Source organism: Orycteropus afer, unplaced genomic scaffold, assembly GCF_000298275.1.
Source record: "Orycteropus afer afer isolate SDZICR_OR568_19922 unplaced genomic scaffold, OryAfe1.0 scaffold00283, whole genome shotgun sequence".
NCBI classification, from domain to species: Eukaryota; Metazoa; Chordata; class Mammalia; order Tubulidentata; family Orycteropodidae; genus Orycteropus; species Orycteropus afer.
In genome coordinates this window covers 1,756,295-1,768,664 of record NW_006921870.1, presented here as the reverse complement: position 1 = coordinate 1,768,664, position 12,370 = coordinate 1,756,295, and the positions used below count along the sequence as shown (strand labels likewise).

The 12,370-nt window shown below is 45.9% G+C and overlaps 1 protein-coding gene across 1 annotated transcript in view; it reads right to left on the bottom strand.

Annotated features, from left to right (window-relative positions):
* Nucleotides 1-9,250, bottom strand: part of NUP210 (nucleoporin 210) — a 215,141-nt gene extending 205,891 nt beyond the window's left edge. Inside the window, exon 1 of the mRNA XM_007950623.1 lies at nt 9,075-9,250. Within this exon, the coding sequence (XP_007948814.1) occupies nt 9,075-9,250 (176 nt within the window). The remainder of the gene's footprint in view (nt 1-9,074) is intronic.
* Between the last annotated feature and the right edge of the window lie 3,120 nt (nt 9,251-12,370).

The window sequence follows — 12,370 nt, the reverse complement described above, 5'->3', positions numbered from 1 at the left end:
GAAAAGTGAATTTACTCTGTAAATCTTCACCCAAATCCTAATAAAAAAATAAAATTAAAAAAAAAAAAAAGAATGGTTAAAATGATACATTTTATGTTATACATATTTTACCATAATAATGTCCATGGTAGTAACACTATTCATACTGAGAAAAGTTCTGTAGGTAACATGAGCAATATTTATTCACGAATACAAGAATTACAACTTAGCAGAAAAATTGGTACAGGGTAATGTTTGGTCCCTCTATCCCCACACCCACACCCACACATACACACTGTGCAACTTTGGAAGCCCTTCCCTCTGGACAGCAAGGGCAGTCTCTGGCCAGCAAGAGCAGCTGGCTGGACATTTGCATCTGGGGATAGCCCTTCCCCACCTCAGGCATCTCCACAGATGCCACCTTTCCGAGTCCATCACATCGAGGTACCACTATACTTGTTTCTTTTAAACTGATTCCTCTTTACTTAAGTTACCTTAAAAGCAAAGTTTAAACAGTGAAATCTGTAAGGGCCATAACTTGATGGAATGCCTTGTTTCTCTGGGTCTTGCAAGTTTTCTGCTTTTGACAAGGTACAGCTCACCACTTTTCCATTGTTACTAGTGGAGAATATTTAAGTTTTCCTACTCTAACAGGTTTCTGCTTTACACAGTTTCCAGCTTTCACAAGTTTTACTGTATCACTACTATAAACAGAAAAACCCTATTATTTGCCACAGTGGTAGTGGTGATTCAGTGGTAGAACTACCACCTTACATGCAGGAGACCTGGGTTTGATTCCCAGCCAATGTTCCTCATGCACAGTCACCAATTATCTGTCAGTGGAGACTTGTGTACTGCTATGATGAGTAAATTTCAGTGACGCTTTCAGACTAAGATGGACTATGAAGAAAGGCCTAGTGACCTACATCCAAAAATCAGCCAATGAAAACCCTATGATCACAACAGGTGGCATTTTGTTCCATTGTACATGGGTCACCATGCATCAGGGATAACTCAATAGCACTTAGTAACAACCATTTGCCATATATCAGAGGTAACCATAAGAACAACCAGATGAATCAAAACAATGCTACCAGATGCTAGGGAGACACTGCTGCCTGCAAAAGTTTCTGCACCCAAGATCTGCTTTCTAGGTAGACAAGCAAGTATTGAAAGGGGTCAATGGCATATTGAGGACATCTAAAAGACTGACAGTGAATTTTGGAAGGGTGACTTTTTCTTATTACCCATGTCACAAGGCCCCGCTGACATGCATAATGTGCCCTGTGCTCCAGGGGGCACTGCTTTTTAGGGCCTGCTCCCCAGTCTTCACATCCTAAGAATAGGAGTTGGGCAGGGACAGTGGAACTGGTGGGTCAGGCCAGAAAGCAACATGAAGAGGAGAAGTGAAAGTTGCACACAGACATGGCTGGTTGGAGGCAGTAGAAGGAGACACACATGGTGGCTAGGTTCAAAGAGACGCAACATGCTGAGTCCCATCCTCTACCCACTGCCAACAGAATGTAGCCTGCATGGTGCAGAAAGCAAACTTGAAGGGTGGCTGGAGCCCAGGAAAAGTGAGGCACCTGCAAAGGAAATAGGAAGAAAACAACCCAGAGCATCAGGTCAACTCAATTCAATAGATACTTCCTGTCCCCTCCCTCACTGGGTCTGAGGAACAGGGGTTGAGCAAAGCCCTCTGCAGGGCTGCTAAACCACAAGTGTAGGCAGCCCTCAGGGCCAGGATGCAAAGGAGGCGAGCAAGGCTCAGAATAACCCCACCCAATACTTGACCAGGGCAACCCCTTCCTGTCTCCTAACCATGGCCCACAAGCTTCCACATGGCCTGGCCCCTGCCTAGCTCCCTAATCCCACACACCTAGCCGAGTTCCTCCTCAGGTCTCTGCACACACTGTTCCTCCAGCGGTATCTGTTCATTCCAAACAGGCTTGTCCCAACCGCCCTCTCCAGGACGCAATACAGAAACATACGTGAATTCTAATATTAGCTGGAAGTCGGGGGGGAGAAGGAGGTTACCCAGTGGCCCAAATACCAGGCTAGAAGTAATATGAGCACTGAAGCAGAAAGCAAGGAAGTAAAAGAAAACCAAAAGGGAGACTGTGATTGTGCTACAATCATATGCTTTTCATATAATGTTTTGGAAATAAAAGCTTGCTTGAAAAAGGAACTATTGAAATACACTTTATGAAAAACTCAATAATGAAAAATGTCAACAAAAAATCAGGAACTTATTACAGGGCCAGTAATATTAGGTGCAACTGGAAGAATTGCATTGTTGTTGTTATATGCCATCAAGTCGGCCCCAACTCATAGCGACCCCTCCTTGGGTTCCCAAGGCGGTATCACTACGGAAGTAGATTGCTCAACCTTCCTTCTGAGGAGTGGCTGGTGGGTTTGAACCGCCAGCCTTCTGCTTAGCAGTCAAGTGCCCTTGGCACTATGCTACCAGAGCTCCAAGGAAGAATTGCATTAGAGCCCAGTAAAACAGCTTGAGGTGAGGTATGTGCTACGGGCTCCTCCTGCAACTAGTCTTTATCCCTCCTCTACAGGACGTGACATAGATCACTTCCCTCTCTGATGCTCAGACTTTCCCCTGTGAAACATGGCTGTTGGTGGGGTTAGTTGCCATCAATTAGATTCCGACTCATGGCAACCTTATATGTGCAGAGTAGAACGCTTCACAGAGTTTTCAAGACTATGACCTTTTGGAAGCGGATTGCCAGGCTCATCTTCTGAAGCACCTCTGTGTGAGGTTCAAATTGCCAACCTTTCAGCTAATAACATTGTACTCAACCATTTGCATCACCCAAGGACTCCAGAAATGTAGGCAGAACATTAAATGATTCCTTTTCTTTTCTTTTATTGTGATTTGGGTGAAGATTTACAGAGCAAATTCACTTTCCATACAGCAGTTCGCATACACTCTGTCTCATGACATTGACCACAGTTTACCACAATGCAACAGCTCCCCTCCCACTTCCTCCCCATAGTTACCTCTTCCCAGTGCCCATCCCTCCATGAACTCCTGCCCCCTGAGCTGTCTCCCTGTGCATAAGCAGCCCTTCTTTCTCCCATGATTGTTCTCTCCAAGGAGTGTATCTACCTGAGGTGAATTTTCAACTCATATGCCTATCTTTTGTTCGGCTGGAAACCACTGGTGTGGGTTCAATTCCAGACCTGAAGGGCACCTCAGGGCCATAGTTTCAGTGGTTCCACAAAGCTCTATTGGACCAGCAAACCTGGTTCCCCCCTCTTTTTTTTTCTTCCAAATGATTTTGACTTTTGTTCCACATTATTCTCCCTCTCTATCAAGGTTCTCCTACATAGATCCCCTTCCAAGTGGATGACAGTGGTAGCCAGGCACCATCTAGTTCTTCTGGTCTCATAGTCATATAGGCTGCAGATTGGATGGTGTACCATTCACTGGACTAATTGTTGCCATGAATTTTGGTTTTCTTCATTCTTCTTTGCTCTGGATGAGGAGAGACCCATCGATGCATCTAGATGGCAGCTTGCTAGCTTTTAAGATCCCAGTCGTTACTCGCGAAAGTAGGAGGTGGAACAATGTTTTGTATAGTATGTTATGCCAATTGAACTTGATGTCCCCTGCGACTATGGTCCCAAGCCCGCAAGGTTCAACTACTCGGTCCCTCTGGGTGGCTGGCTGTGACCAGGATATTTTTAATATCCTCCTTGGTGAAGTGTCTATTCATATCTTCTGCCCATTTTTTAATTGGATTGTTTGTCTTTTTGTTATTGAGGTACTGGAGTTTTCTATAAATTCTAGAGGTAAGTCCCTTGTCAGATATGTCATTATAAATGATTTCTGTGATTCTTTCTGGCCCTGAATTTGTTCAATTATTTGATGCTTTAAAATCAAGAAACACAAAAGGCACACTGTGATTTCAGTAAACATGGAGTTAAGTGGCAAATCAAAGGATGAACACAATTTACTATAGGGTCCAGCAGGGCATTTGTTTGAAAACAGTGTTTTATTCAGTGAACATTCTCATTATTTCAGTTCTGGTTGTCCTGTTTCCATTAATCTTGTTTCCCTGTCCCCTTAAATTCTTATTTTTGTTGTAAAGTAATTGTTGACCATGTGGTCTCACATAGATGATTTTTTAAAGGAGCACGGTACTCTTAGGTGATATTCTTTATTTTGTGAGCCAATCTGTTATTTAGCTACAAGGTAACCTCAGGGGTTAATTTTGATTCAACGTTTAAAGAACACCACAGGACAATAGACTCAGAGAGTCCTCCAGTCTCGACCAGTCCAATAGATTTATTGGGGTTTTTTTTTTGGGGGGGAATTTAGGGTTTTCTTCTACATTTTTCTCCCATGTTATTAGGGTCCATCTATTGTGGCCCTGATTAGTACAAGTGGTAGTGGTAGCCAGGCACCATCTAGTTCTGGTCTGAAAGTAAATGAGGCCATGATTCTTGTAGACTATTTGTCCTGTAGACTGGTTTCCTCTTTGAGTGTTTGGTTTCCTTTTTTCTCTTTTGCTCTGGACAAGTGAGACCAACAGTTGTATCTTAGATGATCACTTTTAAGATCCCAGACACATCTCACCAAACCAGGATGTAGAAAATGACTTTATGAACTACATTATGCCAATTGATCAAGATTTTCCATAAAACTATAGTACTATTCCTTCAAACTCAGAAAATCAATCCTGTGAGGTATTCGGTTACATCTAAGAAGTATTTATAACTGTGCCCCCTATGTGCTTTATTGTATATTGAATACTATCACATATATGCATACACATATGCATACAGCTATAGATACTCACATATACAGACCTACATACATATATGCCTACATACAAACATATATATCTACAACTACAAAAGCCAGAACTCGATGGGACTGCCTTGCTTTTCCAGGTCTTACAAGTTTTCCACCTTTGACAGGGTGCATGCAGTCTTACCACTTTCCTATCACTCATTTTAGAGGAAAACATTTTTTTTTCTCTGACAGGTTTCTGCCTTACATAGGCTTCAGCTTTTACAGTTTTCACTGTATTTTTTGGTTGTTGTTGCTGTTGTTTTGAAATTAGATATGCCACAGACCAACATGTCCTATTTTCTTGTGTGTATTTTAGTGACACTGTTTACCTTCACCAAGCTGTGTATACTTCATAAGAAAATATCCCATCAATCAAGCATTGAAAATGCTACCAAACATCTCTAAGAAGACACTTAGCACAAGCAGTCACACATCTACAATCAAAACTACTGATCAGACACAAAATAACTTGCAAAGTACTTAGCACTTTTCTGATGCATCAGATTTTTTCCTTTCCTCCTACAAAAACTATCAGGAAACTAAAATCTGCCAGTCCATCAGCTCCTCTCAGCAAAGAAAAAAACGTTTCTATTATCTAGAGAGTGAATTCCCCTTACCTCCCATTCCTGGTAACCACTAATGAACATTGTTGTGTTGTTGTTGTTAGGTGTCATCAAGTAGGACCCGACTCATAGCGACCCCTCCTTGAGTTTCCAAGGCGGTATCACTAAGGAAGTAGATTGCCCAACCTTCCTTCCCAGGAGTGGCTGGTGGGTTTAAACTGCCAGCCTTCTGGTTAGCAGTCAAGTGCCTTAGGCACTATGCTATCAGAGTTCCTCTAATGAACATTAGCTTCTGTGTATATATCTGCTCAAGTCATTTCCTAAAAGTGAGAACATACAGTATTTGTTTTCTTTGTGATTGACTTATTTCACTCAACATAATGGCCTCCAGGTTCACCCATGTTCTAAGATGTTTCGGGAACTCATTTTTATTACCCAGTTGGGCCTGTATTCTCTTGTTTTTTTACTTTATCTAACCAACTATTTAGTTAGGAGCTCTGGTGGCATAGTGCTGAAGGCATTTGACTGCTAACCAGAAGGCTAGTTATCTTGGACACTCAACAATGAACTCCTTGGATGAGAAGGATATTTTTTCCCAGGCTTAGGCTGCAGATAGATAACTTGTCTGCATGTCAACTCTTAAAAATCTTCAGAGGAGATTCTCTTCGATACTAAAACAGTAGATAACTAAACTAGGAATTGTTGTTGTTGTTGTTGTGTGCCGTCGAGTCGGCCCCGACTCATAGCGACCCCTCCTTGGGTTTCCGAGGCAGTATCACTACGGAAGTAGGATTGCCCAACCTTCCTTCCGAGGAGTGGCTGGTGGGTTTGAACCGCCAGCCTTCTGGTTAGCAGTCAAGTGCTTTAGCCACTATGCTACCAGAGCTCCTAAACTAGGAATAGTACTACTAAAAATAAAGAAAACACTTTCAGTGCTTGATTGATGGGATATTTTTCTATGAAGTAAAAGGAAAACCACAGCTACCAAACATCTCTAAGACACTTAGCACAAGCAGTCACGCATCTGCAATAAAAACTATGGATCAGACACAAAATAACTTATAATGTACTTAGCACTTCTCTGATGCATCAGATTTTTTCCTTTCCTCCGATGAAACTGTATCAGTAAACTAAAATCTGCCAAAGTCCATCAGCTCCTCTTAGCAAAGAAAATTTGTTTTAAAAAAGTTTTTCAGAAAAAAAGTACAGCTACAGAATCTCAGAGGAAACAACAGAAATATATCCAAAGGGATAAAGAGATTCATTGGAAGCCAGCTGTTTTTAATAACCAGTTTCCTATTTCTTCCCCATATATCAAGAGAACAGACAACTTCAATAAGAGAATGAAAATGTATTCCCTCCAAGCCACTGACTCATACTTGATCTTCCCACATAAGACAGGGCCCTAGACAGGGATACAGAAAATTTAAAGTCTCTGATACGAAGCCAGAAATAAGACTCTCCAGTCATCCAGGTGTATAAGGCACTAAACCCAAAATGCAATTGCCTAACCCATACTTATTTCGGGAGGTAGACTTTCAAAAAATAAATATGTGAAGGTACTGCAGGCAACACAGAATGTGGATCCAGCCTCTGGGCACCATACCTGTTGCAATCGAGTGGATTCTGACTTATAGCAACCCTACAGGTCAGAAAAGAACTGCCCGATAGGGTTTCCAAAGCTGTAATCTTTACAAAAGCCAACTATCTCATCTTTCTTCCAGATTGGCTGGTGGGTTCAAGCTACCAACCATTTTGGCTAGCAGCTGAGCACTTAATCACTGTGCCACCTGTGCTCCTTTGGGGAACCATACCTGCCTAAATTAATATTCCAACAGATTACATGCATCAGTACACACACACACACACACACACACACACATGGTTTTCTGTAATGTGGTCAGAACTTGCTAAGCCTCAATATTGGCAAGGCCTTGAAACCCAGAAAGAAAGGGGGCAGAAACAGTGTATCATGGGGAGGTGAGAGAGTACAGGGGACTATTTCCTTCTTTTCATCTCCAGCAAGTGGCTGTGAGGTGGAAATGCCTCAGTAACACCTATGAAGCCTCCATCCTGCTCAAAAAACAAAACAAACTCACTGCCCTAGAGTTGGATCTGACTCATAGCAATCCTGCTGTTTTTGTTGTTGTTATATGCCCTCAAGTCAAGGGACCCATAGCAACCGCTCCTTGGGTTTCGGAGGCAGTATCACTACAGAAGTACATTGCCCAACCTTCCTTCCGAGGAGTGGCTGGTGGGTTTGAACCGCCAGCCTTCTAGTTAGCAGTCAAGTCCTTAGGCACCACGCTTCCAGAGCTCCCAGCGACCCTGTTAAGGAACCTTTACTCTCTGAATAGAGTCTTTCAACATTCAGCACCATAGCCCAAGTGTCATGGTCACATGGTCACACAAATGGAAGAACTAGGTCTCCACATCACTCCTGCCCAACCAGAGACCTAGTCAGGACTCCTCAGCTACCTGGGTGAGTATACACATGGGGAAAAGAGACCTCTAGTTTCCTCAGTCCCTTGGGTTTTACAGGTCACACACCACCAATGAGAGAAGAATTCAAGTCCCCAGATAGTCAGAAGGAGCAGTGCCAAAAAGGGACCAAAGTCAGGTATTACCCACTCTGTGGGCAACCTGAAGGAACTCTGGTGGTGTAGTGCCTAAGGTATTTGACTGCTAACCAGAAGGCTGGCGGTTCAAACCCACCAGCCACTCCTGGGAAGGAAGGTTTGGCAATCTACTGCCTCATTAACCCAAGAAGGAGTCGCTATGAGCCGGAAACGACTTGGTGGCAGTGAGTTTGGTTTTTGGTTTGGTTAGGCAACCGAAGGTCAATCACCAACCATTGCCTAACCTCTCATTCCTCACCTGGAAAATAGACCCTTAAGGGTTCACCTCAGAAAGGCCTTTCATCTAAGGTTCCTTCCAATGATGCTGGACAAATACGGTTCAACCACATTCCTCAAGGGTTTTGGTTTCCCACAGCCTCTTTCCACACTTCCCCATAAATCCCATACCCAAACGAGTTCGTGCCAGAGAATGTTCGGACACCAGATAAACTCATCACCTTTTACAGGGCGGTTACCACCTCCTCCCTGAAATCCCAACAAGAAAGGTAAGTAAAATGCACGTGGATCCCAACCCGGGCCCAACACTGTGGAACATTCCTCTCTCTCTACATAAGAAATCCCATTCCCCGATGAGGCCTTCCGTGAATCCGCTGCTTCAAACCCCTCGTTCTCACAAGTCAGGCCTTCTCTTGCCCTACAATCCACAAATACACAACCCAACTCCGACCGCCAGGCGCCCTTTCTTCCCATCGCTGAGGCGCGAAAGGTCGCATAGGCCAGCACGACGCGGAGGCCCGAGCGGCGCCATGCGCTGTGGCGGCGTCCCGCGCGCATGCGGCAGTTCACGCGTGCCCAGAGGTTCCATCCGTAGCCTCTTGCTCTCTCCACACTCAGCCCCAGGACCCAGCAAGCGCGCGCCGGTGCACCTGCTGTGCGCGGCCCATCGGGGGTGCGCGCCCGTCTGCCTCCCCCGCACCAGCCCCAGGCGTAAGGCGCGCGCCCGTAGCTTGAGCCGGACCGGCCATTCGGTCCCCGCCGCCCTGGCCAAGCCACCGCACCTGCTACCTGCAGGCCCGATGAGGACACACCCGCCCCTGCCTGAGGCCCCCGCCATCCTCGCCCGGCCAGGTACCTCACCAGCGGTAGCAGCCCTCCGAGGCCTCCAGCGTGAAGTTGACGCGCGTACCCCGCGTGAAGGGCAGAAGCACTTTGGGGATGTTGAGCTTGGACGCCGCGACGGCTGGACCCAGGGGCAGTAGCACCGCGAAAGCAAGCAGAAGCAGCTTCGGCTGCCTCCGGCCCCGCGCCGCCATCCTTGCCTCGCCTCCCTCACCTCCGGCGACTCGGAGCTTCACCGCCTGCGCGCTCCCCCTCGCGCCCTCGGTCCTCGCCGGCGCGCGCCGGGGTAGCAGGTGATAATGCAGGAGGGGGGCGGGGCAAGGGCCGTGGCCTCTAGCCACTTCCTGGGTCCCGGCGGGCCACCGAGCGGACTGAGGGGCCGAGCTCTCGGCGACTCCACCCCAGGTCCCGACCCCCACCGGCGCTCTCGGTGCCTCGCCAGGCGGAAGGAAGGAACTTGGGCGCGGACCCCAGGTTATGGAGTTGGGGGAGGGAAGGGACTGGGGCGCGCGCCCATGTGGTAACAGGCTGAGCACGCGCGCTCGCGTACTGCCCCTCGGCCACGCGGGAAGCTCGCTCAATTTCTCGGCCTGCACGCTTGTTCTCTTGGTTTTAAACTCTTCTGTACTGGGCGCCAACGTGGGGCCTTTCATATCCTGCAGTCATTCATTCGGCGCCACTGGGTTTGAGCCAGGCCTGGGCGGGCCGCTTGGTGGCAGCACTAGGGAGCCTGCCGGCTCCCGCCACCTTGCGTGCACTCCGGGGCATCGACAGTGAACGTACACTTACCGGGGAAATCTGGGATATAGAGTGCGACGGGCGCCTCAGCCTAGTCGGCTTTCCAGAAGAAGGAACTCCAGTTCAGCACGGAGAAGGGCCCCTCTGAAGCACGGAAGGACTGCTGCCTCCTTGTTTAAACCTCACATCCTTGCTGGGGGGTGAGGAAGAGAAAAGATCCATTTCTCCAGGAGGAAAAGGGGTTAAATGGACCCAAGAGCACCCAACCATGAGAGGCAGCGCTGGGGCTTTCTAATCCCAAAGCTCTGTCCTTAGCATTTCATCCACGATTTTAGTGGAGTTACCCAAAGGGCAGACCTAGGTTGCCAATGGGGCCAGAGCATACCTTCCTCTTTAAAAAGAGGGGGAACAAATTCACTGAATTCATCTGGAATTGTGCAGCAAAAATCTTTGACCAGTCTACATTTTGCTTTGTATCTTGACTATATCAATGTCAGTATCCTAGTTAGGAGTTGTTTTTATCATGAATTGCATGAAAGGGTGGGATGAGCAGGTACCATATAAAGGCATACCTCCTTTTATTGTGCTTGGCTGTTGTTGTTGTTGTTATGTGCCGTGGAGTTGGACCCAACTCATAGCGACCCCTCCTTGGGTTTCCGAGGCAGTATCATTACGGAAGTAGATTTCCCCATCTTCCTTCTGAGGAGTGGCTGGTGTGTTTGAGCCACCAGCCTTCTGGTTAGCAGTCAAGTGCCTTAGGCACTACATTGTGCTTGACAGATACTGCGTTTTTCACAAATTGAAGGTTTGTGGCAACCTCGTGGAGCAAGCCTGTCAGTTCCATTTTCCCAATAGCATGTGCTCACTTCGTGTCTCTGTCACATTTTGATAATTCTCATGTTTCAAACTCTTTCATACTGCTAACGCACACTTTATAGACTACAGTATGTATAAACATTTGTATGCACTAGGAAACCAAACAATTATTGTGACTCACTTTATTAAGATACTCGCTTTATTGTGGTGGTCTGGAACTAAACTTGCAATATCTCTGAGGTATGCCTGTACTTTTCAGTGCCTCTAAAATTTTAATCTTGCTCTGTAGGGAGGGGCCATCCCAGAAGGACTCCAGAAAAAGGGGCTGAGTGAGGGGACAAAGGCCCAGTTTGTGTAAGGGGTCTAGGAAGTAAGTCCTGATGTGAAACCAGTAAAGTACAAGTTGATGCCCCCCAATGATGTGGAAGGATAGGGTAATTCTCAGTCCACTGGGGAAGGCATATAGAGGAGGTGGCCCCAGGGCTGGGCACAGTTACCTCAATGGGCTTCTCAACCTGCCCTTCAGGGACCGTGGAGCTCTAGGATGGTAAAGAAGGGTGTTTTGGGATCTTGCTCAGCTTGAAGGTCTGAGGTGTGTGGGAAGAAGCTTTCTTTAGAGAGCCCAGAACTGAGGGCTCTTCATGCTGTGGAACTAAGTACTTTGGGAGGGGAAGTTCCAATGGGCATTCTGAAGAAACGGAAGAGAAAAATGTATGCTAAAACTGGTAGCATAGTGCCTAAGGCACTTGACTGCTAACCAGAAGGCTGGTGATTCAAACCCACCAGCTACTCCTCCGAAGAAAGATGGGGCAATCTACTTCCGTAATGATACTGCCTCAGAAACCCAAGGAGGAGTCGCTATGAGTCAGGTCCGACTCAACGGCACATAACAACAAAACAGCTATAGGGAGTATTTGTGAGGAAGTGTTTCTGTATTTGTTTAAATATTTTTTGTTGATTTTTATTTTGAGTAGGTAATAAGTCAATTTGTTTAAACTCAAAAGGCACAAAAGGATTCACAATGAAAATGATTGCTCCTCACTGTCCCAATCCCCCAGTTCCCTTCCCCATAGGCAACTAGTGTTTTCCACTTGAATATACTTTAAGAAGTTTTATCCGTATACAAGCAAATTTTTACATATGTTTTAAAAATCAAGATATGATTCATCATGTTCCAATTCTCAGAGTCTAGTAACCACAGAGGGAGTCTCTGGGTGGTGCAAACAGTTAACGTCCTCTGCTGCTAACTGTAAGGTTGGCTGTTCCAGTCCACCCAAAGGCACCTCTGAAGAAAGACCTGGTTATCTACTCCTGAAAAAGCCATTGAAAACCCTGTGGAGCACAGTTCTACTCTGACATACATTAGGTTACCAGGAGTTGGAATCGGCTCCACAGCAACTAGTGGTAGTAGATTAACCACAAAGCAGAGTGAAGTTGTTCTGCCCAATTATATCAGGTGAACCAGGAGTCTACCTAGAACAGGCAAACAAACACACAAAGGAAAGGGATCAGGCGGGGCATTTGTGGACTGGCCCATTAGGATTGTAAGTCACCATGGCCCCGTCTTTCCAGATCTTCTAATGGTTGAGAGGAAATCAGTAATATAGATTTTTAAGTGAAACAACCTGATGGTAAATGATGGCAACTAATTCATGAAAAACAAGCATACCCACTCTTGGACATTTAACCCAAAAAAATGAAAACTTGTGTTCACATAAAAACCTGTACATGAACATTTATACCAGTTTTATTTATAAAAG